At 36.3% G+C, this 27,641-nt stretch overlaps 2 protein-coding genes and 1 pseudogene across 3 annotated transcripts in view; all 3 read left to right on the forward strand.

Moving 5' to 3' along the window:
* The first annotated feature begins 1,083 nt into the window (after positions 1–1,083).
* The window catches only part of DNTT (DNA nucleotidylexotransferase), a 188,798-nt gene continuing 162,240 nt past the window's right edge, over positions 1,084–27,641 (forward strand). Inside the window, exons 1-2 of the mRNA XM_072739647.1 lie at positions 1,084–1,143; positions 3,629–3,714. The gene's annotated coding sequence lies outside the window, so the exon portion shown is untranslated. The remainder of the gene's footprint in view (positions 1,144–3,628; positions 3,715–27,641) is intronic.
* ZNF518A (zinc finger protein 518A) lies at positions 1,096–27,579 on the forward strand. 2 transcript variants are annotated; one of them, XM_025991230.2, is made up of 6 exons: positions 1,096–1,143; positions 3,629–3,714; positions 16,872–17,022; positions 20,096–20,145; positions 20,709–20,830; positions 20,975–27,579. In XM_025991230.2, the coding sequence occupies exon 6, from the start codon at positions 21,097–21,099 to the stop codon at positions 25,570–25,572; it is 4,476 nt and encodes a 1,491-aa protein (XP_025847015.2). In that variant the 5' UTR covers positions 1,096–1,143; positions 3,629–3,714; positions 16,872–17,022; positions 20,096–20,145; positions 20,709–20,830; positions 20,975–21,096; the 3' UTR covers positions 25,573–27,579. The 2 variants fall into 2 exon arrangements, with proteins under 2 accessions (XP_025847015.2, XP_072595746.1); XM_072739645.1 differs by lacking the exon at positions 16,872–17,022 and having other exon boundaries at positions 1,105–1,143.
* On the forward strand, positions 18,973–19,069 carry LOC112918448 (U6 spliceosomal RNA; annotated as a pseudogene).

A 27,641-nucleotide genomic window follows, 5' to 3' on the forward strand; every position in this document is an offset into this window, starting at 1 on the left:
GAAGTATATCTAATGTGGACTACGGCTCATTTGCCTTTTCCAGAAGGCACTGTGTAGACCAGTAGACACAGAGATAAGAAAGCTCCCCAAGGACAGTGAGGATTTCTGTGTGCTTTTTATTAAAGGACGCAGAAAATCTTGTGCCTGGCTACCGGTTGACATTTTCAAAAGCATACTCTTAAGACAATAAAAAATGTTTATGGTAAACATTAATTTTTTTTTCCAATTATAAATACCATGCGTATTTCTAAGAAAAGAAACGTAATGAAAACTGGAGACGACAACCGCAGTTCCGTTTTTAATAATTTGATGTACCTCTGCCCCAGTCAGGTGTTCTCACAGTTTTCACCGTACATACATATACATGACATATATGTGTGTATGTATATGTCTAACATACATAAAAAGTGAGATTAATAGGTTGGCTTCCAGAAACCCTCTACAAGAGAGAAGGGGCGCCATGCCGGCCTTCGGACTTCTGAGGCCAGCCCAGTTGTGGGACGTTGCGGAAGGATTCCTTTGGTGCGGATGGAATCCTCTCTTGTTGTAAGGACAGTTTTCGGATCAATGAGTAAATATGTACACGTTTGGAGTTCAGCAGGTCTTCCCGAGGGACTTGGCACAGCCTCCTTCGTTGAGGTGGGCTCCAATGGCTGCTAAAACCTGGGAGTCAAAAGCAACAGGGAGGGGGGGGGGACGCCATTCGCAAAGCCGGAAATGATTAAAATCTCAGGGTTGAGACCATTCCCAGCCAGTGAGGGCTTGCCAAGACCACAGTTCCTGCCTCTGGTGTCTACTCTGAAGAGCATTGAGTAGAGGTCTGTCTACCATAATGCTGGCAGTAGGAGCGCTGCGGCTGCTGAAGAGCGCAGGGGAAGGGTGAGTCAGTGGCGTGGCGGGCATCGGGCAGGCGCGCCAACTTGAGAGGTCAGCGGCGAGTCCAGCTCAGGGGCCTAGTCTCGCCAGGCTGAGGCGCGGACCCTGCCGGCCTCCGTCCTCTTCCGCCCGCCTCAGGTACAGCCCGGCGGATCCCTCCGCCGCAGCGTGCGCTCCCGGTAGCGCGGCGGTCGGCTTTTCGGCAATACCCGGATGGAAGCGTAATGGCCGCCATCAGGGACTCGCAGGCAATGGGCACCACGACAGGTACTCCCTATGTGCGCGGCTGCCCAGAGCTGTTAGGATGCCGGGACTTCTAGACGGCCAGTCAGGGGGCAAGATGCGAGTTTGTGGGGGCGACCGGGTCCCCTGAACCGACTCCGGGATCCGCCTCTGGTGATAGGAAGCGCCTGCTAAATAGTCCCGGCTATTCAGTGCTTCCGCCTAACTTGCCGCAAAGTTTTTCTAGAGAAGTCGGCGCTTTTACTCGGCGGTCCCGCAGGCTGCTAGAGCTAACCTTCCGCCTCTTACGTGGGTTTGCACCACGCTCGGCCTCTTTGGACTCGACATTCCCCCACAGCCTAGGGGCTGGCGCGGGAGCGCGGCCACAGTGTGCCTCCGCGCGCCCGAGGGGAGCCGAGCCCCGGAGGAAGGGGCGGATCGGGCGCGGTGTTTGGGACGGAGCGGGGCGCGCGGCGCTCGAAGCACCCGCGCGGCGCGTTCCGGGGCCGGTGGAGACAGCATGGGTACTGCTGCGACCGCACCCCTCGGGCTGTAGACTCGCATTCCCACGGCAGCCCGACTCGACGGCGTCCCCATTGTGGGTCCAGCCTCTCTGGCCATTGGAGTCTCTTCTTGCAGATACGCTCAGCTCTCTGGCGCGCGCCCCCTCCTCCAGAGTTGGCCAGGGGCGCCCTTCTTGCAGACCCCAACCACACCCAGTGGCAGATGGATTTTTCTTTGTAACTTGGCTTTCTCACTTGTAGGGTCCATTTTGAGTCTGTTCTTAACATGGTGTTCTCATTGTCAAATAGACAGTCTCTTCCTCGGTGGATCTGGTAATGGAAAAGATGATAGGGTGAACGTAAGGTAAAATGTTGTAACTCTTGAAGTAGGCCAACAGAACGGATAGGGTAGCTTTAAGGTGCAGAATCTGAAAGTTGAGGTTCAGTTTTCTTTCTAGGTTTAAATTGGGGGGCGCTTAGTGTTTGTGAGCTGTTTTAGCCAGAAACATTCATTGAGCATGTTTGGATATCAAAAGTCTAAAAAAGCACCGGAAAAAATAAGTCAGTATTTAAGGAATTCATAAGAATGCCGAACTTTGTGTGGTTGTGACAATGGTGAAACAAGACACCAAACTGTACATCAGGGTAGGGATTTTCAGTAACTTGAGTGACTGTGTGTTAGGCCTAGTTTACTGTGGGTTTTTTTTTTTTTTTTTTTTTTTTTTTTTAAGGCAGCAAGCAAGGGATCTGATCTGAGTGTGACTAAAAGTTAGTATTCTCAGGTTGAACAGATAGAAGCCATTTAAATTGGTTCAGTGAAATACCCTGACATTTCTCAAAGTTTTAACTGCAAATCCGTGGAAATGGATTATCTTTTAGCAAAGCTGTGTTTGGTATAATGAAAGACGATTGCGTTGTGTTAACATTTTCAGGGCGTCAGCGTTTCATGAAGGTGTTAAGCATAGTAGACCACGTTGATTTTTGTTAAAGTTCTCGAATAAGATGAGCCCCCGTATTAGAAAATTGTTAGAAAAGGAGAGGTAGGGATAAAATGCAGGTAACTGACTTGTTTTGCACATCCAAATTTTTCCTTATTAGAAAGTAAGGATAAGTAACTATTCAAGAGGTTATATTTGGATTTATGGAAGAGTAAAAGGAAAACAACTACAATGAATACCTACTATGTGCATTGATAATGTATGAGCTTTTAAGTGGTTGAGGGTTTTTTTTTTTTTTTTTATATATTGTTATCACACTTCAAATCCTGTCCTGTTCTTTCATAATTTCATGATAGTATGTGTGGTCCCAAGTTTTTGTATCTTGAAGCATTCCAGAGGATATATTTTAGCGTAAATACACAATTTGACTTTAGAATATACTTTAGCCATCTCCTTTAAGGTACTTAAAGTATTGTTTACTTTTCTGTTTGGAATTGTTCTTATTGAAGCATTGTTTGCTTTAGATCATTTAATCCAATTTTTGGGGGGGAGGAGGATGATAAAAGACTTAAATCTTGCTCAGTTTTCTTCAGGGACTTTACCAAAAGTTTTGTGGTAAAGCACTATAAGCAGAAGAATTGTGATGAAGTTGAAATTTTTATTGATTATCTGATCCCAGGTGTGTAGACTATGAATGTTTCAGTTCTGTATGGGGTATTGGCTTTACATGGTGAGCAATTTTCATGGGATGTTAGAAAGTATAAGAGGTAGTATTGTGGTAGTAGGATGTCTGGGTTGGAATCGGAACTAGATTGTTCTAGGTTTGTGATTTTGGCAAGATCCATTTTTCTGGTCTTGTAATAAAAAAGTGAATTGGATTGAGTCTAAAAGCTTTGAGTTTTGGGATTTTTATAAATTTATGACATGGAGTACAATGATGGGTTATTTGCCTAAGTGAAGAGAGGTTTTCTTTTTCCTGTTAAATTTATACACATAAGTTGAATATGAAGCATATTTAAATCAAGTATAAAAAAACATTTTACTAACAGGTTTTGTAGTCAGTTTTAAAATTTTGGTCTTCATTTCCAGATATCGTCTCTTCTTTTGATCGCTGTTCCTGATTGTGGCTTTGTCTAAGCATTAAATCACGTGCCTTTTGTTCCTTGAAGAAGGAGGTATGGTAAAGATTGAAGTATTATAGCATGTAGTCTATTAAGCAGTAAATTAATATGTTTTGATATGGGACAAAATAAAGTAGAATAGTTATACATACATAAGTTTTCATAAGTTATAGTGTTATTTGTGGCCTAAATAAAATATTTACAGGTTTTCTTGTAATGTGAGCAAAAAAGGTAGTTTTGGTTTCATAACTTATTATTTAATATTTAGCAATTTATTTTTTTCCTTTTTTTTTTTCTTCTTTTTTTAATAATAAATTTATTTTTTATTGGTGTTCAATTTGCCAACATACAGAATAACACCCAGTGCTCATCCCGTCAAGTGAACATTTAGCGATTTAAAGATAATTTTAACTATATTCTTCTAAACATAAAGACAGCATTAAGGACTTCTGGGTAATGAACGATGGAATTACATATGGTGGGGATGTGTTTTGAAGTTGTATATAAATGACCAGAAGAGTGTTTGTGTTTTGCTCTAGAAAGTGCAAAGTAATGCAGCTAAAGAAAAACATACATATTTATATCATGATTAATGGCATCTACATTATGAGTCAGAAAAGGTACTTGAGAATCATTGTGGCATTATGATTGGTTTCCTGAAGACAATCATCTGAGTATCTTAGTGTGAACAAAAAGAGGGAAAAAAAATCTGCCATCAAATCCATGGTATTATAAGGAAAGCTTTGCAAATCCAGTGGAAAATACTATACCCTTGTACAAAAACATGGTTTATCTACCCTTGAAACACAAGTATCTCTTACTATTTGTTTTGGATAGGTACTGGGATACCACAGTATTATATAATTCCTCTCACCGATTACAATGAGTATTCTCATTAATATAACCCTAAATTAGAAATAAGATTATATATAGTACTACTAAAATAGTTTAAGTAGACTATACCGACTTAAATTATTACTTTAGAAATCATAAATGGTTATAATTTTGCCATGAGTTTTACTGGTAGATGGCCTTCTTTTCAGGGCCATTTTACACAAAGGCAGGAATATTTTTATTTTATTAGAAGTTAATGTCTAACAACTACAATGAGTAGAGAGCAACAAGGCTTAGATACTGGGTAATTATTTATGTTCATTTATATGTGTAATTTCTCCCTTTATAACATTTGTTTGCCCTCTTACTGAGTTAGGTTCACATGGGTACTGTGTTGTTTCTGAATAAAGTAAATGCTGAATACTAAGAATGCTCTTTACTGTGTTTGATCCAAAATTCTCAGAAAAAGTAGTATGATGAAGAATGAAAATTTCAAATGTAATGAAGTAGACAAGAGGCTGCTATATGATGACTGACTAAAATGATTTGGATTATTCCATCTTGAAAAATTGTGAGCAAAGTCTGACTAAATTTTAAGATCATGATAGGTATGACTGCATGAAACAGGTATCAGACTATCAGAATGAAGTTGCATGACTTGAAGCTTAGGATAATTAAGTAGATCTCATGTGGGTTTTATTTCAAGAAATGGTAATAGCTGAAAAATATAGGCTTCATGGAAAGTCAGATAATTTCAGTATGTGGTAGAATCATCATCAATTCCTAATTAAAATTGCGTTGTTAAAAGAGCTGATAGAAAAAAATATATATGTATTTGTTGACTTTGAACAATGCAGGGGTTAGGGACACTGACCCCCCACACAATTGAAAATCTGCATCTATTCTTTTGACTCTCCTAAAACTTAACTACCATAAACCTGTTGAGTGGAAGCCTCACTGATAGCATGAATAGTTGATTAACGTATTTTGTATGTTATATGTGTTAGATACTGTATTCTTAAAACTAATGATAATAAAGTAATTTAGGAGAAAATGTTATTAAAATCATAAAGAGGAAAAAATACATTTACAGTACTGTATCAAAAAAAATCAATGTATAAGATGACGTTCATGTTTTTGTTTTTGTTTTTAAAGATTTTATTTATTTATTCATGAGAGAACCGGAGTGGGGGGGTGGGCGGAGAAACAGGCAGAGGGAGAAGCAGGCTCCATGCAGGGAGCCCAATGTGGGACTCAGTCCTGGGACTCCGGGATCATGCCCTGAGCCAAAGGCAAACGCCTAACTGCTAGCCACCCAGGTGTCCCAACCTGCATGTTTCAAAGCTGGGTTGTTCAAGGGTCAGCTGTATGTTAATTTTGTCAACTCAATGTCTCTTCGTTTGGGGAGCCATCTCTCCCCTATTGTGAATGGTTAGTAGGCCAATCATATAGTCTTATAACCCCCGTCTAGTTATCCCTATTGCAACAGTGATTGCCTGTTAATCAAGCAGAGCCCTTTAGAATCCTTTTTTGAAATTGATGTATGAATGCTAGGGATGGATGCTCCCTTTTCTCAAAAGTTATTAATCCGGTAGGGTGTTAGTGACATTCTTTCCCACATGTATGAGAACCTCATCTGTAGAAGGAGAAAGTGAAGCCATATAGAAATGGGAGATCGGTGGAGATAGCATTTCAGTTTCAGTTACAGGGACCATGGTAAGAGGTATCTATTGTTTTCTTTTGATTTTATATGCTACCGTGATGTCCTTCCCAGCCCCATGGGCCAAAAGTTTGTATATAAATTAATTTGAATTAGATTGCCGCAGAAAATGTTCTGGTGGATATTTGGCCCTTATGAATTTAAGATCTGTAACTCCAAGTTGATAAAAACAGTCAGAAATTAATGTTTGATTACTTGCATATTTGTTTTGAGCTATAGACAGTAGGAATGATGGTATAGGTTAATCTTTCATTGAATGTTATTGTTTACTTAACCTCCTTTCTTCAATAACCAGTTAGCTGATCCTCAACTCAAGAGAATGAAACTTAATTTACCAAAAAAGGGCAACAGGCTACATTTGACCCACAGGCTGTTGGCTATGGACCACCTTATCATAGACTTAATGAGGCATTTCATTCCACAGCTTCTCATCTTCCCATTATCCTCCTCTCTAATAACTATAGTTTAATTATCTTTATTATTTTCTAAGTTCACCTCTTCTACTTGTTAACTAGGTCCCACCCCTTCTCACCTAGTGAAAGGCATTGCTGCTGTTATCTCTTTGTTTTTTTCTCCCTCATCATCAATTTTTCCATTTTTGTGTGCAATCACACTGTAATTTCCCCCAGTTTAAGAAAGCAAACAAAACAAGAAAATAACTCTAATTCCTTTCTTGGTCTTTTGTAGTAAAATTCCTTAAAGAAGTTGTCTGTACTACATCTCTGCTTCTCTTCCCATTTCCACCTAAATCCATGCTAGTCAGCCCTTCTGCTGTATAACCCCACTGAAACTGTTCTAATCAGTGTCACTGGTGGTATTGACATTAAGTCCATGGTCAGTTCTCAGTCCTCATCTTGCTTGGCACAGTTGATCAGTCCCTGATCCTGGGAACCTTTTCTTTGCTTTCAGGACACCACTCTCCTAACTTACCTCACTAGACATTCCTTTGATTCTTACTAGCTTGTTTTTTCTCTTCTTTTTACTCTAAATATTGTAGTATCTCAAGGCTTAGGCCTTGGACATTTCTCTTTGTGTACTTACCCCTTGGTGATTTCAGTTTTGTGTACGTAAATACATATACACACACCATACACCAATGACTTCCAGAATTTTACCTTTCACCTAGATCTCTGTATTCTATATTCATCTACACATTCACATGTCAACTAGATATCTCAAATTGTGTATGGCAAAAACTGAACTCATGATGTACTTTCTATACTTACTGTTACCACAGACTCTTTCTATATTAATAAATAGCAAATCATTTCTTCAGTTGCTTAGGTTAGAACTTTTAGAGTTAATCCTTGACATACTCTTTCTCTTCACAGACCAAACCTCGTCTGCCAGCACATCCTTTGGCTCTGTTGTCACAACATAGTCATGGTCTAACCATGCTTCATTGTCTCCACCATTGTTTCACGTCTCCATCATCTCACACCTGGCAGTCATAGTGTAATTATCTCCAGACTTTTAACTCCTTCCCAGGTAGTCTGTTCTTAACATTGCAGCCAAAGTGATCTCTAAAATATAATCCAGTTTATGTTACTTCTCTACTCCAAATGCTGCAGTTGCTTCCCATCTCCTTTAGAGTAAAACCAAAATCCTTTTGGTGTCCCTCAGGCCTTGTTTCAGTTCCATTACTTCTTTGACCTCATCTCCTGCTACTTTCCCTATGGGGTTTGCTGTTGCAGTCATATTGACCTTCTTCTTGCTATTCTCTGAACATGTTAGGCACACTCCACACTCAGGGTGTTAGCACTTAACTATTTGTTTTCTTGGAATGCTTTCTGCCTCCACTTCTTAAGATCTTGGCTCAAATAAGACTTTCAAATGAGGTCTACCTGACTTCACATTTAAAATTGCAACTCTCCTAGTTCTGCCTATTTTTCTCTGCTTTATTTTTCTCCCCAGCACTTGTGACATTGGAGTATATTAAATAATTGACTTACTTTGTTATCTAAATAGCTGCCAGAGTGTTATGTCCATGAAGGGAGGGAATTTTGTCTGTTTTATTCATTGCTGTATTCTCAATGCTTAGAACAAAGACTGGCACAGATTTGGTGCTACCTTCATCCCCAGCACTATGCCAGATGCTGGTGATATAGCAAAAGACAAGACAGATGTGTTCCTTATGTTTATGCAGCTTTTATTCCAGTGGTAGAGACAGAAAATAAATTGGCAAATACATAAAATATGGCTAAAGTGTTAGAGAAAAGACATACAAGGGGTTTAGGTAAAGAATACTTTTTTCTGTTTGAGAAGTGATGCTTTATAGGTTGGGGAAGGCTTTTCTGAGGTGATATTTGAGCTGAGACCTAGAAGATGAGAAAGATCTAGCTATTTGAAGAATAGGAGAAAGAACAGTTCAAGCAGGGAACAGCAGGAGCAAAGGCCTGAGATAAGAAAGGTGTATTTGAGGAACTGAGAAACCATCTATGGTACCTTGCTAGAGTATATTTACAGATGAGAATGGTATGAGGTGAAGTTTAAGAAAGAGGTACAGTACCAGATGTCACTGCTCCTTATAAGCTTTGGTAGAGAATAAATTTTATTTTAAATGCTTTGGGAAGCTACTGCAGATTTTAAAGCAGGGGGCATTGTGGTCTATTTTATATTAAGATCACATTTGCTCCTGTGGAGAATGGATTCAGAGGAAGGCGGTGAGCAAGAGAGAAGCATGAATACCAGTTAGAAAGTTATTTTAACCCAAATTATAGATGACAGTGGACTGAGATGATGACAGTGGATATGGAGAGAAGAATTAAAGATGTATTTTGGAGATAAAATTGACAGGTCTTGCTTATGGATTAGCATGGGAGTAAGGGAAAGAGGATGCAGGATGATTCCTTGATTTCTGGGATGAGTAACTGGATGGATTGTGGTGCTATATTACTAAGGTGAGGAATCCTGGGAAATAGAATTTGTTTCTGTCATAGAAACAGGTGCTTTATAGAGACAGAGAAGAATTGAATAGTTTATATTATTTTGGAAAGCTGGGGGTAAATGGGTTACATGTTGATGCATGTTACCCCAATTAAGCAGCCATAAATCCTTTGATCCCCCCCACACCATGTGTTCCAAAATTTTAAGTAAAATCTGCCTAATCTCCTACATCACTGCCACAGCAGAATGACAAAAGAAGAAAGGCATGAGAAAGGGGCACTTGGGTAGCTCAGCCAGTTAATGCATCTGCCTTTGGTCTAGGTCATGATCCCAGGGTCCTGGGATTGAGCCCTCCATTGGGTTCTGCTCAGTGGGAAGCCTGCTTCTCCCTCTCCCACTCCCCCTGCTTGTGCTCACTCTCTCTCCCTCTCTGTCTCTCTGTGTCAAATAAATTAAAAAAAAATTTTTTTTTTTTTAAAGAAAGGGACAAGATGAAATAATCTTTCTCCTTCCCATACTAAATTCAGTGGTCTTGGTTTCACTTTGGATAGATTACTTCTGATTTTTCTCCCAATTTCTGCACATTGAAAATGTCACTTCTGACCATGTGAAAGAGCATGTGTGTGCGCACACATGTCTTTAAGTCAAATTCCATTGCAGCAAAAAAGTTTACATGATTGGTAGCATTTGCTATAAAGTAATTTAAAATCACAAGAAGTCAGATATTTGGGTTGCAAATAAATGAATCAAGAGTGTGTTAGGACCCTGTGTACCAAATCATTTTGATTTTTTTGAGGGATAAATATAAAATAGAACTTACGTTTAAGAAGATTATGAATTACCCTGGGAGGTAAAACTTAAAAATAAATGATGTAACTATAAAGCCATGTAATGAAGCAGTGAACAATGGCTCTACTTTAAATGGATATTTAGAGAAGGGAGAGATTAGTGTATATTACGGAAGGTTTCATGTCCCTATAGGAGATAGAATTGGAAAGGAAGTTTGACCAGTACTGAATGAAGATAGAAGGGGATGACAAGCCTGGTGAAAGGAAACAAGGTGAACAAAGATAAATAAAGATATATGTGTAGGGGAGCAGAAAACATCTTAGATTTGGGGCGCTGTACATTATATATGCAGTCACTGTGTCATAATAAGAAAGATTAACCTGAACCAAAACTGTTGCTATGTTTTAACTTTTCATTTTGGACTCCCTCATAATTGTATACCAGTGTCACTAGCCTACCTGAGTGTAATTAGTTTGAACCTTTCTAGATCTGTACTTAATTGCATTAGCAAATTTAACTCTTTATTTCTCCTTTCTGTGTTTTAAGTGCTTATGAGACCACGATTTGGAGGGAGCTGCCTTTTATTATATATGTTATATATATATTTTTATTCTATAAATTCTACAAAGTTATTCTTCACTTACTTAAAATGTGATAGGTATTAGCCCTACAGGTAAATTTTTTGAAAACTTAAAACAGCTACAAAAAAAGTAAGCCCAGAATATGTGTTTCAAGTCATGAAAAGATTATTATTTTGAAGGCACTATAGGGTTCTGCTTTTAAAATAAGTTTTAAGTTTTTTTGTACTTTTCTTCTAGATCCCTTTTAGACAGAGCCTTACATTTTTTCCCCAGTAAGTTCTTCTTGCAAGCTTCTTTTGTTTTATTTCTAGTTATATATTCATTTGACTATTTTGTTTTTTTCAAAAAAAATTTTTTTTTTAAATTTTATTTTATTTATTTATGATAGGCACACAGTGAGAGAGAGAGGCAGAGACTCAGGCTGAGGGAGAAGCAGGCTCCATGCACCGGGAGCCTGACGTGGGATTCGATCCCGGGTCTCCAGGATCGCGCCCTGGGCCAAAGGCAGGCGCCAAACCGCTGCGCCACCCAGGGATCCCTCATTTGACTATTTTGAATTCAGTTATCTATGTAGAAAAGAATTCAGTAACTCAAGGAATGAAATAGTATACAAAATAATGACTAATTATACGTTTTTGTATCTGTGTAATGTGACAGGTTAGGTTACAGAGCTACATGCTGTGTTACAAATGAAGCTAAAATCAGAGTTTTTAGTTCTTTGTTTAATGTTAAAGCAACTAGAATGTAATAAAGAGCATATAGATTCTTTTTATGTCATTTCAGTAAAGCTAAAACTATAGAATGCCTTTGCTTTTTTAATCTGTTGTAGAAAGCAAATAAAACTCTATTGGTGCTTTTTTTTTTTTTTTAAAGATTTTATTTATTTTAGAAAGTGAGTGAGAGAGAGAGAGAGAGAGAGAGAATGAGCACACACAAGCAAGGGGAGGGGCAGATGGAGACGCAGACTCCCTACTGAGCAGGGATCCCAATGTTGGGCTCTGCGAGGCTCAATCCCAGGACTATAGGATCATGACCTGAGCTGAAGGCAGCTGCTTAATGGATTGAGCTACCCAGGCAGCCCTAGGAATAGTGCTTTTTGATTTACTCTATTCAGATGTTCCTTATCCTCAACGTTTTACTTTGGGAATCATCTTTTTAAAATTTCTGTATATAATTCCAAACCTATGCTAACATTGCCAGTTCTCTGGTTCCTCACTTTTTATTTGGATTGTCACTTAGTCCCCTAATTTTCTGACTTCTATTTTTATACTCTGCAATATATCTTGCTTTCTAATACCATTCTAATAATATTTCTAAAATACTGCTTTTATAACTTCTCTCTGCTCATGAACTAGCCATGGCTTTTGGTTACCTTTCAATTCAAGTTCAAATCTGTCCTCTGTAGTCTGTTCTCACTTAACCTCTCCATTATACATTTTCCCTGTGATCTAGATTTCACAGTGCCATGGGAGAAAAATGCTTTTCTTCCAGTGTTACTCCTTTTTTCTGGTCTAGATAGCCTTTGCTCCTCTTTTGCAAGTTTAAGTCTACTCCTCTTTAAAAGATCATCACAAAACCTACCTTTCTGTGAATTAAATGCACAGCATTGACCTATCAACTTAAAGTCTTAAGGGTCTTTGGTGACAAGTAATAGAACTAGCTTAAACTAGTTTAAGTCAGGGTAAGCTGAAAAGGAGGAATTATTTTAAGGATATAAGATTTCCTAGAATTCAAGAGCAGGAATAGATACAAGCCTCAGTAAAGACTTGTGGTAGTAACATTGCCCTCTGCTTCATTCACAGTAGTACTCAGGAGAGTTGAGGATTCTCTCCCCGCCTTTTGGGTACATCTATCTTTTGCTCCACCATGCTATCATTTCCTAAGAAAATTAACCTGGTGTCTGTAGTTTGTGAGGTATCTTTCTGTAGATTTGTCTAGCTTATACAAATATACCCTCAAAGTATTTTTGCTCCTGACATGAAAATGAGGTTTTCCCTCCTAATTTAAAAATGTACTGGGGCAGCCCGAGTGGCTCAGCGGTTTAGTGCCCCCTCAGCCCAGGGTGTGGTCCTGGAAACCCGGGATCGAGTCCCACGTCAGGCTCCCTGCATGGAATGGGGCCTGCTTCTCCCTCTGCCTGTGCCTGTCTCTCTCTCTCTCTCTCTCTCTCTCTCTCTCTGTATCTCTCATGAATAAATAACATCTTTTAAAAAAAATGTATTACGTGCCTTCATCTGTAACTTCTCTTTTTAAAAACGAAAAAAAATCCACAATGAAATCTGAGTCAAATTCATACATAAGCCTTTTTATTTATAATATTTTCATGTGGATGGATGTTCTATAATTTACTTAATCATTCTTCTACTCATAGACATTTAAGTGACAGATACATATGTTGTGCATTTATTTCTGTAGGATAGATTGTTAAAAGTGAGGTCTATGGGAATATTCTTAGACGATGTGAAGGCAATTGGTTATTTTCAGGGAAAATATAAATTGCGAAAAGTGACTCAAGCAGTAGAAACCCCTAAGAGCCAAAAAACTGCAGAAGAGCTTGCAAAGATTTGTAAGGCCTAAAATCCAAAGAGGTCTCAGGCATATAGGGTAATTTTGGTGCAGTCATGTAATTTTAAGGAGTAGGCAATTCTCATGTTTACTGAACTCTTCCAGAGGAGGTGAAATGGTAAAAATTACTCCAATTCATTTTATATATTCTCCATAATGCCAATGTAAAAACTATTAAAGATAGCATCAAAAAAGAAAATTCTCAATAAAATTTTGTCAGATGAAAACTAACACTTTATTGAAGAATAATATGCTTAACTGATGTAAAAATAGTTCAGCATTATCCTTGCTGTTCATTTCTTTGTATAATATAAAGCTTTACCCCACTGTCAGAAAACAGAACATTCTTATGAAACCTTTTCTAAGTTGATAACAAAGCAAAGAAGCAGTTACCATTAATTTATGTGGAAAAATTTTGAGTGTTCTCAGACACCCCAAAATAAGTTTATTCTTAGGGTTTTTTGATTTCCTAGGGGCACATCTTGCTGATAGAGGCATAAAATAATTGAGATAAATCACAGATACCCATAGACACTGTCCAAAGCTATGGCCTCTTGATGCTGACATATCTGAATTGTATTTTCTGGGAGAGGAGCTTGGCAATGCTGCTCTCAAGGCTTGGACTGCGTGCTGTCTCTATAACAGCAATGCAAAACAAGGGCTGAACATTGTTTTTACTCTTCAGTTTTTTTTTCTAAAAACAAATCCTCTTTGGGTTTCTTTTAGTTAGCAAAACTAATGTAGGTCTTGTAAGTGAAGTGGTATAGTGTGAACTTTTGAAAAATGAACTTTCATAAAGCAGGGTTACTTGTATAGAAAAAGGATAGTCAAATTTAGATCAGTGTTACACTTTTTACTCTAGTTTTTAAAGTTTTAGTTTTTTTTTAAAATTTTTTTCTTTTAAGGATGTACCAAGATTAGGAGGCATATTAGTTGAATGCCATTTGTTTTCTATATAAAATACATACAGCTTTGTCTTTGTGTAATAACACTGCATGCATAACTGTTACTCTGCTGGTGCCAACTTCCTTTACTTACTTCTTAAGTAACCTCATGGCTCACAAATAAACTGTTAACTAAGCAAAAAAATTACTTCTCAGTATCATGAATTTATATACCATGAGTGACATAGGTAATTTTTTATTCTCTGAGTATTATGTTTGACAATAATCTTATGGCTGTTGTATAGTCTTTTCTCTAGAGGTGTGGTTGGTATCTGTACTGATGTGAATAGTACAATGTTGAATGATACCTATTTTGTTTTGATTTCCTCTTTAGCATTAACCATTCCTCAACTTTGTGCTGGCATCAGTTTTACTATTTTAAGTTTGTTCAGAAAAAACTCAGTTGGTTTACCATAGAATTCACTTGCTTTGTTTGAGAATTTCAAAATTTTCATGGCTTCATGCCATTTTTTGATAAAGTATTGTAACTGAGGTCTAGAGTCAAAGAGGTCATTTTTGTTACATCCAAATGTAAGCTATTTACTGTGCTGTGATAAGGAAGTTTGCCAACGTGAAGGCCGTAATGGTCCAAGGACATTTTAAGAAACATTGACCTTAGGATGACCAGTAATCACTATAAACATTTTTATATGTATATTCTTGACTTTTTACTATGAGTTTGTATGGGTCCATGTGTTTGTTTGCTTACCCATCTATTCTTGATACACCTATCAATATTTGATATTTTTTTCATTGAATGCATCTTGGGTATCTTCCTATTAATAAATGTAGGCTTACAATAAAGGCATACAAAATACAAGTCCACATTTTTATGTTAGAGTCAACAGATAGAAACTTAACTCTGTAAAGTTGCAGTAGTAGTTTGTGAATGCTTACTCTCAGTTTTCATGTATATGTTGTCGTGGACTGGTGACAAATGTTTCATGGACCGTCGGCAGAACATATTTTTAGTACCACTATTTTAGCCTAGGAGCCAGTGTAGAAAGGGGAAAAGGGAGCCTGGTTTGGAGTTTGTGTCTCATCCATATATGGTCATTTAATCCTCTTGCTTTGGATATGGTACCCACTCTCAACTGTGTCTGGTATCCCCTGTTTAAGAGACTCTGTGTACATTCTGCAGAGAATAAACCTGTAGGCATCTGCTGTGGTGGGGAAATTGCAGTAACGTAGCATGTGGAGTGGGGAAGAGAATCCTAGAATCTAACCAGAGCTCAAGCAGATTTCTCCAAATTTCTCTTTGTTTTAGCTTTCTCCTCCCTTCTTTCCATTTCATAGTTAGTTGGTGCTGCCAGTTCCTAAGCCTTTCGAAGATTCAGAGTGTAAAATAGGTTAGTTCTTAGCTTTCCCTGCTGTCTGGGATTACATTTTCTTGGCTCTGCAAGGTCGTTCACTCATTTATCTGCTTTCCAGCATCTAGAAATTTGTTGCTATTGCCATGTCTCCTGTTGCCTGTTGTTAATTTTTCTTTAAAGACCTCTTACATATTTGTTGTGTTGTGTCTTCCTTTCCAGTCTTTTCTGCTTTTTAAAAAGCTGTATTAACAAAATATTTGCTTTTATTTCTATTTCATAGATTTTATTGACAGATTTCTTCTATTATATATTTCCTTTGTTAAATTCTTTTTTTCTGACTGAAATTTGATTTTGCTGACATATTTACTTGAAACTTTATTCCAGAAAGAGTATATATGTAGTGTATTTTCTAAATCTTTGCATATCTAAAATTCTGTTTTTTTCTTCACATATGAATTTTTTTTGTGTTTAGAATTCTTAGGTTAATCCATTTTCCTCAGCACTCTATAAACATTATTCCATTGTCTTCTAGCATTTAGATTTGTAAGTAAAATGTCTGATTAATATGATTTGTAAGTAGAATGTCTGATTAATACTGATTTCTAAAAAAGAAAATACTGATTTCTGATTAAAGTTGGCAGTGCTGATGAAAAATCAAATACCTTATTAGGTAACTCTCCCTCTACCTTTTTTGGTAGCATTTCATTTTTCTTTTTTATTTTTATTTATTTATTTATTTATTTTCATTTTTCTTTTTTAAACACAAAAATTGGGACGCCTGGGTGACTCAGTGGTTGAGCATCTGCCTTCGACTCAGGGCATGATCCTGGAGTCACGGGATCAAGTCCCACATCAGGCTCCTTGCATGGAGCCTGCTTCTCCCTCTGCCTGTGTCTCTATCTTTCTTTCTCTCTGTCATGAATAAATAAATAAATCTTTAAAAAACAAATAAACTCAAAAATTTAACTAGGATAAGTTGTAAACATTGAGTCTTATATTCTCTTCTCACTAATCTTGCCTGGCATTTGAGGAGCCTTTGATTTTGAAAATTCAGGTCTTTAAAAAAAACCCAAAACTCAAATGTTATTTTTTTTCTTCTTTTCAAAATTATTATTTCTCTCCCATCTACTTTGTTCTCTCTTTCATGGCAGTATGTTCTTAGTTCTTACAGAAATTGCCAATTACTACTTGATTTTTTTTACCTCCTAGGCTTGCCTCTTTTTCCGGTAGTAGTAACTTTTACGTAGTCACTATTTTTCATTGCTGGCTGGGGAATGAAGAGGGGTTTCTCTTAGTGTTCAGTTTATTTTCTCTTTGTTGAGCTACTGCAGCTCGTGATGTTTCTGCCTACTAACTTCTGATAGCATTGGTGGTTGAGGTGAATTCTTAAAGAATGAACCAAGATTTTTTTCAATTTTTTAGTTAAAAGGAGGGGAGACGTTAATATTTTTTCCTGACAGCTTACAGATAATTTACTTATGTGGATAAAGGACAGAACTGTTAAACACAAAATAGGCATGGATATAGGACGACTTACCTCTCTTCAGAAAAAATTTCCTCTTTATATCTTTCCCAACAGCTGGTGCTAACAACTCCCAGTTCGACCCCTGGACTCAGCTCAAAACTCTGGATTCATTCTCCTCTGTCCCATACCTCAGCTTGATCTTTTTATCACCCCAAAGGGTACTACATGATCTTCCTCTCAAGTCCTCACTTTTTCGAATCCCAAGGTATGTTCAGGGAGGGAGTGGGCAATTTATGTTCTTTACTTTCTTACTTAGGGCATGGAGATGCTGATTAAATATTAGTTAAATGAATGTTCTCTAGTGAAATTCCTCTTTAAAAGTGGTGCTTGATACTGGCTTACCATCTATTTTCATTCTTCTCTCTCTGGACTGTTTCTTACCTAATACCCCGCAGTATGTGTATGGAATGTTTTTCTGGTTTCTAGTCATTTTGTAGAACTTTATTACATATTTTGGCTTGTGTTTTATTGGGCAGTTGGAAGAAGAGGGAAATCAAATGCGTAAGTTGCCACCTTGATGCAGGCAATTCACCAGGTTACTTGAAAGGGCTAGGCATACTTTTTGCAAATAGTATTCTTTCAAGGCTTGATGAGATGTTAGTCAAGTCTTAGAGGGTAATAATATGTAGAGAGAGGGCACTAGTTTAAATGGGAGATTTAAAATCAGTAATCCTTGTTGGTGGTAAAGATTGAACTGTAGTGAAAAGAGCATTAGCTAGTAGGTTGGAAGATTAAAATTATAGTAAAATTTCTTTCCTTTTTTTAAAGATTTTATTTCTTTATTCATGAGAGACACACGGGGGCGGGGTGGGGGGCAGAGACACAGGCAGAGGGAGAAGCAGGCTCCATGAAGGGAGCCTGACGTGGGACTCAATCCTGGGTCTCCAGGATCACACCCTGGGCTGAAGGCGGCACTAAATCCCTGAGCCACCCAGCTGCCCCTCTCTTTCCTTTTTTTATGTTATCTGAGAAATTCACAACACACAATACATTTTTTGCCCATAGGTGGCAACCCTAAGTATAATTTGCTACCAACCCTAATATAATTTGCTTTCACATACTATAGGTTGAACATAGTTGAAGACAAAATAGATTCTCCAAATTTAAAATTTGAGGGTAAATAACAAACCCTAAACTACCTAAAATACACAAACTTCCCTAATACTGTATTGTACATGACATACATTAAATGTAAAAAATACTGATAGTATTAATTATTTAGGAGTTACCAAACCTAAGTAAAAGCTAAATGGATTTCTTAATAAGATCCCTTTCATTAACATTGGTTTGCCTGTGTTGAAAGGACATACACTTTAATGAGTGTATTTTGTGACATCTGTTTTGGCTGCCATGCATCCTACTTAATTATTTTCTATTCTTGATGTCCTGGAAGGGTGAGGTTGCTGAATGGTCAACTCTCAAACAATATATTAATGTATATGTCCTGCCTCTTCCTTCAGATTGTAAGCTGCAGTAGGGTGGGGAACCATGTTTCTGATTCTTTCCACAGCATGCATCAAAATGCCTCACATTCGTAGTAGGCATTTATTAGTGTTATTTGATTGAGTTGTTTCAAATCCCACTTTTACACTGGTTGTCAGACTCTGGGGTATGTGTTATAAGAAAAATTTTAAATTGTGTAGATATTTTGAAATGGAGTTAATGATATTTAGAAATATTATCAATCTATTTTAGTATCATGCATATATTTTTGGACACGTGTAATATTACTGCAAGAAGCAATTTCCCTTTTGCAATAAAACCCATGATACAGACTCTTATGTGTATAATAAAAAGGCTTGAATATGGATAATCCAGATTGACCACAATATGGTATTCAGCCAAATGGAGAACCATTATAGGTGTGCTTAGAAGTTTCACATGTTTGAACCTCACTCGCAGATTCTGATATGGTGAAATCTCACTCAGTAATTATGATGCTTGTCACTGTTGAGAATGTAGCACCCTGTAGGCAATCTTCTCAGTTGGTGTGGAGTATCCACCAGATGTCATTGAACTTTCTTCTAGACATTTATTAGTTTTTCTTACTTTTGAAGAAAAAGTTTTTACATTTTGCTTTAAATAATACAGTAAAACATTTTAAGTAAAAGTTTTAATATTTTACTGAATTACAAATAGTATGTAAAACCAGTTTGTGCTTTGGCAGCACATATACTGAAGTTGGAACAATACAGAGAAGATGGCCTCTTGCAAAGGATGACATGCAAATATGTGAAGCATTCCATATTTTGTACAGTTCCTGAGCATCCTACTCCCCTTGGCAGATTAACTCCGAGGAAGTGATATGAGTCAGAGCACAATGTGTGGCAGTGAATAATGAAATTGTGATTTTTCACGACTAAAAAAAAAATCAGTAAACTGGTACCCTGCTAATGAATTCATTATCAGTTTAGTGTATATATATATATACACATATTTAAAGACTATTAAAGAATGTGTTTTTTAGATCCAATCAAAATTACTAAAAAAAGTGAACAATATATATAGTCTTTAAATATATACATATTTAAAGACTATTAAAGAATGTGTTTTTTAGATCCAATCAAAATTACTTAAAAAAGTGAACAAAATACAGGCTAAATCTGAAGACCAGAGCCATCTTGTTCAAGAGCATTTAAATGAGAAATATTAAAAGGGTTTCTTAATATGTAAAGTAATTTAGCTTTTAATTATGTTCCCTTAATAAAGGATTTCTGAAACAAAGTTTCTAGTTACTTAGATTCATTGAAAAATTTTTTTCAAGTTTTTATTTAAGTAATCTCTGCCCAGTGTGGGTCTTGAACTCACAACCCTGAGATCAAGATTTTATATATTTAAGATGAGAAAAGTAAGAAAATCTAATTCCCCTAGTATACATTTTGATATCTTACTGAAGCTTTAGTATGCAGATTCCATTCTTAGCAATGTATTATCACATCTTATTACTTTACTATTTTTTATTCTTTTGCAGTTTAACTCCTAATGTGTCATTCCATAGTAATCACATACAGTAATGATAGCTACCATTTATGTAGCACTTTACGGGATACTGTTCATATGTTTTCTCATTTAATCTTTACAACAACCCTGTGATACTCCAATACTTAACAAGTTTTTTTATATCTTTTATGTATATGGTTGATCAACATTCCTATTTTGTGTCAAAATGAACTTTATGAAATTTACTGAATACTTACGAAAATTCAGTGTTTGATTTTAGGTGAGTTAATGTGGGAAAAATTCTGGGAAAGTATTAAATTTTTTTTTTCATTTTATAGATGAAGAAACGAAGACAAAGATTGAGACTTATCTAGAGTAACACAAACCAGTAAGTGTCGGAATTAATGGAGGTAGATAGTAATGAGTGCAATCTCATATGCCAAGAGCTTTTCTTGCTGCCTTCTGCCTGAGTTCTAGGGACAGGAGCCAAAAAGCCCAAATGGTTGGGAACCAAAAAGGTAGTACGTAGGCTTTGATAGTACCCCAGCAAACTGTGCTATTCCTTTTCATTTCTTTTATTCCTTTTCTTTTCTTTCCTTTTCTTTTTAATCAGTTAGTAATGATAACTTGAAAGAGCAGATAATGTCTTCTGTTGTTGTTAGATAAATGAAACTTATTTTAAACATATATATCTCTGAAGCACTAAGGACATAGAAAATCTGGAGAGAAGCCTGTTGAATTTCTCACAAGATAATAGCCATAGGGTCAGCTAAGGAAATGAGGAAGTTAATAAATAGTACATGGGTGTAATTGGTGACATGTGTGTAATTGGAACTTAAATTTTTATGGTTATCATTAAGATTTTTAAAATCCTGTTTAAATATTGTAATATCAATTTAATATAAAAACCTTAGAGCTTAAAGGTGCTTATCCAATTATGGTTTTCTTTAGATGACAAAACAGGTTCAGAGAAGTTGGAGCTTGCCCAGTGTCACAGATCAGAGACGGAAGTAAAACTTGTATTTCCTGACTTCCAGATTAGTGTTATTTCTACTTCAAATTATTACTTCTTGGTAAGCTGTTCTTAAAATACTTAAGTTTTTTTTATATCTTTTATGTATATGTTTGATCAACATGCCTATTTTGTGTCAAAATGAACTTTAAAATATGAAATTTACTGACTACTTATGAAAATTCAATTCTTTGTTTGATTTTAGGTGAGTTAATGTGGGAAAAATTCTGGTATTTTGAAGATGTCTTGGCACAGTATTTTTTCCTGTTTAAGTTGCAAGTAACCAGTTTTTAGAGAAAAAAGAAATTGGGATTTTTTGGTTAAATCATGCCATCTGAACAGAAACAGTTATTTTTTGATGAAAAACAAACTACTTTTAAAAAAGATTATGATGTGAAAAATGAAATAGTGGATTCCTTCAGATCACTACCTAGGCCAAAAATTTCACAAAGTAGTTTTCATTATGAACTAAAAAATGTGAAAATTGATTTGCCGAAGATAAATATTCCAAATGAAGTCGTTCTGAAACATGAAGTTGACAAATACAGAAAATTATTTCAGCGTCAACCACAGACTGCAAGAAAATCTATCAGTGTAAGGACTGTAAGCTGTGTAGAGGAGTGTATGTTGCTCCATAAGTCTGAGAGAGTTGAAGAAGAGGGTTTAAAAATGTCTGCAAAAATACTCAATTTCAACTGTTTAAAATGCCGAGATAGCACTCGATATAGCCCAAATGATTTGCAGAAACACTTTCAAATGTGGCACCGTGGTGAATTACCTTCATATCCTTGTGAAATGTGCAGTTTCTCAGCAAATGACTTCCAGATATTTAAACAACACAGACGGACACATAGAAGCACTTTAGTAAAATGTGACATTTGTAACAATGAGAGTGTATATACTTTATTAGACTTGACAAAGCATTTTGCATCCACACATTGTGTAAATGGTAGTTTTCAATGTGAAAAGTGCAGATTCTCCACCCAGGATGTTGGCACATTTGTTCAGCACATTCATAGACATAATGAGATCCATTATAAATGTGGTAAGTGCCATCATGTATGTTTTACCAAAGGAGAGCTTCAGAAGCACCTTCATGTTCATTCTGGTACATTTCCCTTCACTTGTCAATATTGTAGCTATGGTGCCACTAGGAGAGAGCACTTGGTAAGACATGTTATAACTTTGCACAAAGAACACTTATATGCAAAAGAAAAACTGGAAAAAGACAAATATGAAAAGAGGATGGCAAAGACTTCAGCAGGACTTAAGCTGATACTGAAAAGATACAGAATAGATGCATCAAGGAAGACGTTCTGGAAACGCAAGAAGATCAACAATGGAAGTGACAGAAGTATAGAGAAAAACACTCAAGTGCTTAAAAAAGTGAACAAAACACAGGCTAAATCTGAAGACCAGAGCCATCTTGTTCAAGAGCATTTAAATGAAGGAAAGGATGAAAGACCACACTGTGAGAATAATGATAAACCTGCTGAGTCAGAATCAGAAAAGCCAGCTCTTCTGTCCACTGGGCAATGTAATAGAGCTGAAGAGGGATCAAATTCTACTCTAGGTTTCTTGAAAACTGCTGTACAAGGACCTACAGTGTTAATGGTGAAAAATAATAGAATAACCATTCCTGCTAACTACAGTGCTGATTTTATGGGCTTTAAGATGGTGGATGGAAAACAACATATCGTAATAAAATTGTTACCTACCAATAAACAGAATTTATATTCACCAGGTTCACAGTCAGATGCTGCAAAGGACAGTACTGCCAATTTGCAGCCCCAGACTTTGGACACTACTGGATTTTTAGCAGGAGTAACAGCTGAATTAAGTGACACAGTTTACATGAAAGCAACTACTCCATTTTCATGTTCATCTCCTATACTTTCAGGGAAAGTAACGTCAGAAAAAGAAATGGCTTTGCTATCTCAAATGAGTAATATGCTCCAAACAATGGATGATGAAAAAAATGTGTCATCTTTGTCAGCATCAGAATTGGTTACAGCATCAGTAAATTTGACCACAAAAGTTGAAACAAAGGATAATATTGACCTATGGGGAAGTTATGTTACTCAGAGTCACTCTGAGATATCAGGTACTACCATTAAAAGTCCAGATAAAGTCACCTCTACTACCAAGCAAAATGCATACAACAGTGGAGATATGCATAACTATTGCATTAATTATGCCAACTCTGAATTACCTGTTGAATCTTCCAGCCAAGGATCATTACCCTTTCATAATTACTCAAAAGTAAATAATTCTAATAAACGTCGTAGGTTTTCAGGAACAGGAATGTGTGAAAACCCTCAAAAAGAACCTTCATCAAGCAAGACAGTTGTTCAGCAGCCAATAAGTGAATCAGTTTTATCACTGGTGAGGAAAGAGAGTTCAAATCCAGATAGCATGTTAGCATCTATTAGCCTTTTAAGTACTAAAGATGGAACTTTAAAAATGCAAGCTGAAATCGAAGAACAGTCTGTTTTAGCAAAAGGACAGAACATTGATGGACAGAATTTATACACTAATGAAAATCAAAATTTAGACAGTGTGACTGAAAAATCTAAGTGGGATGGCATTTCTAATGTTGAGTCACCTATGATGCCTAGAATCACATCTGTTTTCTCCCTCCAGAGTCAACAGGCATCAGAATTTTTGCCACCTGAAGTAAACCAGTTACTTCAGGATGGATTAAGAGCAAAATCTGATGTAAAACAAGACTGTAGTATTAGTAACACTCCAGATAAAGGCCTGCTACTTCATTGTGACCAGTCATTTCAGAAACTTGAGGGAGAAGGCAAAATAGTTGAATCTTCAAAAGACTTTAAAGTACAAGGTATCTTCCCAATTCCATCTGGTAGTTTAGGGATTAATGTGCCTACAAATGATCTGAATTTAAAATGTAGTGGAAAAGAAAAACAAAATCTGTCAGTATCACAAGATGTGAGAGATTCAGAAAAGACACCTAGAATTTCAGGTATTGGCACATTACTTAAGACTCAGTCAGATGCAATAATAACACAACAGCTGGTTAAAGATAAATTACGTGCCACTACACAAAATTTAGGTTCTTTATATAGACAGAGTCCACTTCTGAATTCAGAACCAAAAAAGGCTATATTTGTTCAAACTCCAAAAGGCTTTTTTGTACCATTGCACATTACTAACAAACCTGGATTACATATTGTTTCAGGAAGACCACTTCCATTGGTCAGTACACAAGGTGTACCTACTTCTCTTCTTTTAAACAAGAAACCTGGGATGATTTTAACATTTAATAATGGGAAACTTGAAGGTGTTTCTACTGTCAAAACTGAGAGTGCTCAAGCTTGTGGAACTCCAACTAAGGAGCCTTGCAGAACACCTTTTTTGAAAGTAGAACCAAACAGTAATTGTCTGACACCTGCACTTTGTTCCAGCATTGGCAGTTGTTTGAGCATGAAAAGTAGCTCAGAAAATACTTTGTCATTAAAAGGCCCTTACATCATTAAAACATCAGCAAGTTCTTCAGTAAAAGCTGTTCCTACTCCTAATACAGTATCTGAGCATCAGAGCACCAAGTTGAATATCTTGGACTCAGTAAAACAGCAGAATGAGATTTTTCCAAAACCACCTCTTTATACCCTCTTGCCTGATGGCAAACAAGCTGTTTTTTTAAAGTGTGTGATGCCAAATAAGACTGAGCTGCTTAAGCCTAAATTAGTCCAAAATAGTACGTATTATCAAAACATACAGCCAAAGAAACCTGAAGGAACACCACAAAAAATACTGCTGAAAATTTTTAACCCTGTTTTAAATGTGACTGCTGCTAACAATCTGTCTGTAAGTACCTCTGCATCCTCAGTGCAGAAAGACAAGGTACCATCTAATCAAACTATAGGAGAGCAGAGAGAGCCAGAATCTTCTAGAGATGCCTTACCCTTCTTACTAGATGATATGATGCCAGCAAATGAAATTGTGATAACTTCTACTGCAACATGCCCAGAATCTTCTGAGGATCCAATGTGTTTCACTGACCATTCAGACACCAGAGTATTAAGGTGTAAAACAAATTGTACAATTGAGAGAAACTTCAATAGAGAAAAGACTTCGAAAAAAAAATTTTCAAGAATAAAAACTCACGTAAGAAGTAAAGATTCTGAAACTGCCTTTGTATCTAGGAACAGAAACTGTAAACGAAAGTGCAGAGATAGTTACCAGGAACCTCCAAGAAAAAAAGCAACATTACATAGAAAGTGTAAAGAAAAGTCTAAACCTGAAGATGCCCGTGAATCATTTGGATTTAACAGACCGAGGCTTTCAAAAGATTCAGTCAGAACTTTGCGGCTTTTCCCTTTTAGTTCCAAACAGCTTGTGAAATGTCCTAGGAGAAACCAACCAGTTGTAGTTTTGAATCATCCTGATGCAGATGCACCAGAAGTAGTAAGTGTAATGAAAACTATTGCTAAATTTAATGGACGTGTACTTAAGGTTTCATTGTCAAAAAGAACTATCAGTGCTTTACTGAAGCCAGTTTGTGATAACTCTTCAAAAAGAATTTATGATGATTTTTCCAAAAGACATAAAACATTGAAACCTGTTAGTTCTGTGAAAGAAAGATTTGTGCTAAAATTAACACTCAAAAAGACAAGCAAAAACAATTATCAGATTGTGAAAACTACCTCTGAAAATGTTCTGAAAGCTAAATTTAACTGTTGGTTTTGTGGTAGAGTATTTGACAATCAGGATGCTTGGGCTGGTCATGGGCAGAGACATTTAATGGAAGCCACTCGTGATTGGAATATATTAGAATAATTTACTGTAGTTACCAAGGAAAAGAAAAGTAAAATTATCTTAGAAGAAAATAGTGGGTTGAGTTACCTTAAGGCAGACATTTTCTACTTCAATATAGTACCTAAAATTGAGCATCTGAAAGTTGGCTGTATTTCCATGGGAGACTAAAAAAGTTTTATGTGTGATATTTGAAAATGCTATCACTGCACACATAAGTTTTACAAGAAACTAATTGCAGCACAGATGTACCTTGATTTAATTTTTAAAAAATGTGTTCTTGGGAAGTTAGGGCTAAAGAAAATTTTGATAAAACAGTTTTCCCAACTTAGTTATATAGTGACTCTTAGTAGAGGGTAATGGCTGACAGCCCCATTCCCTCTCTTCTTCCACCAGCCTTATGAATCTGATAAGTGTAGCTCCTTTGAAGATGGAGAGCTCTTTCACCATGGAACTGAAGGAGTTTCTCCTCATTTGTGAAGATACACTAAGAGAGCTTGAATAAAGAACTTAATTTTACATCTGCTAAATAAATATAGTTCTTTTGAAGGATATTAGGCTTCTTTGAGAGTACATTTAACTAACTACAGATACACCTCATGATGCTTGAAAAGAGTTTTTGATGAGTAAATATTTTTCTCTTTTATGCTGTGTCCCATATCAGGGATTGGAATACCCTCCCAAGGTGATTTTCTTTTTCTAAATGGCTATGTCAAGCATTGCAGTAGATGGGCAGCTTCAAAAGAAGAATTAAACTCTCTTGGTCCAGTTAAAGAACTTGAACATTTTTCTGAATTTGATGATAATCTCCAGTGATTCTCTTGCACAGAACTATGCTTACTTGATTTAAATTGTTTGTCCCCCATAAACCAAATGGCCAATTTTTATCTTAGTTGCCATCCATTTAAAAAGTGGAACATAGAAGCACTTCCAAGTGAATGGCTTTTCTTGAAAATTAAGAATTACTCTACAGGAACAATATTTTGAAGCAGGATTAGCAAAGCAAATCAGATTTTTGCTGTTTAATTACTGATGCGTGTCTGAACATGTACACATTGGGACAAACCATTTTTGTTAGCACCTTTTCAGTCTCACGACCCAAAGCAGATTATTTACTGATTGTTGGCAGTTGAAATGAAGAAGCATTAATAGTGGACTCAGTGGCAGGACATAAAACTTCAGGACAGATTCCTAGGGGATATACCCAGCAGATAGAGTTTTAAAATGGATATTTTCATGACGACAACAGAATCATCGACTAAAACTTGACCGTGTAAGTTTGGATCAAATTTTGTTGGATTATTGGATAATGGAGTTCTTGTATTACAAATTACTGTATAATTTTTGTTACATTGTTACTACAAGTGTTAAAACATTTTCATTGATTGAAAATTTCAGGGCTTCTTTTCTGTATATAAGAAAGAATTTAAACCTGTACATATTTTTGTACCTTTCAGTTTGTTATGTAAATTTTGCACAGAAAATTTTTTGACATAAAAAGTTTATTTTCCTTCAATTTAGTTCTGTGCATGCACTAATAAACTGGTTGTTTAATTTAAAAGAAATATGTAAGACTTTACCCATGTTATTTTCTTGGGTTTTATTTTACATGTAGAAATCTTTTTTTTTTTGGGTAAATTAATTTTTCAGGGATTGAACACTATTGTTAGCAAGTGCCTAAAAGATGTGAAACAGTTTACATATGTCAACTGTAACAGTAGGTCCCAAATGGGCCCGGTCCCCCAAAAGTTTTATTTTAAAGAAAGCCATACATAGATGCTTCAAGCTATCTTGCTATGCACATTATACATGTACTTTTTTTGTGCAGTTTGTCTACTTTACTAGTGAAGTATTTTTTGTATAAAACCTGTTAAAATTGTGTTTCTTAAATTGAGCCTAAGAATGGAGTTGATTGGAAATATATAGTATATATTAATAATGTATATGGTGTTTAAAGAATGGTAAGCATTGTTAATTTCTGTAATGAACATTTTCTTCAATTAAATTTATCTTAAGTTTGTGTTTACACAATATTTTTTTTTTTTACTGTATTAAAATCAAGTGGGAATTTTATTCTAATGGGAAATATTTAT

The sequence above is a fragment of the Vulpes vulpes genome, chromosome 15 (assembly GCF_048418805.1).
Source record: "Vulpes vulpes isolate BD-2025 chromosome 15, VulVul3, whole genome shotgun sequence".
Classification (NCBI taxonomy): Eukaryota; Metazoa; Chordata; class Mammalia; order Carnivora; family Canidae; genus Vulpes; species Vulpes vulpes.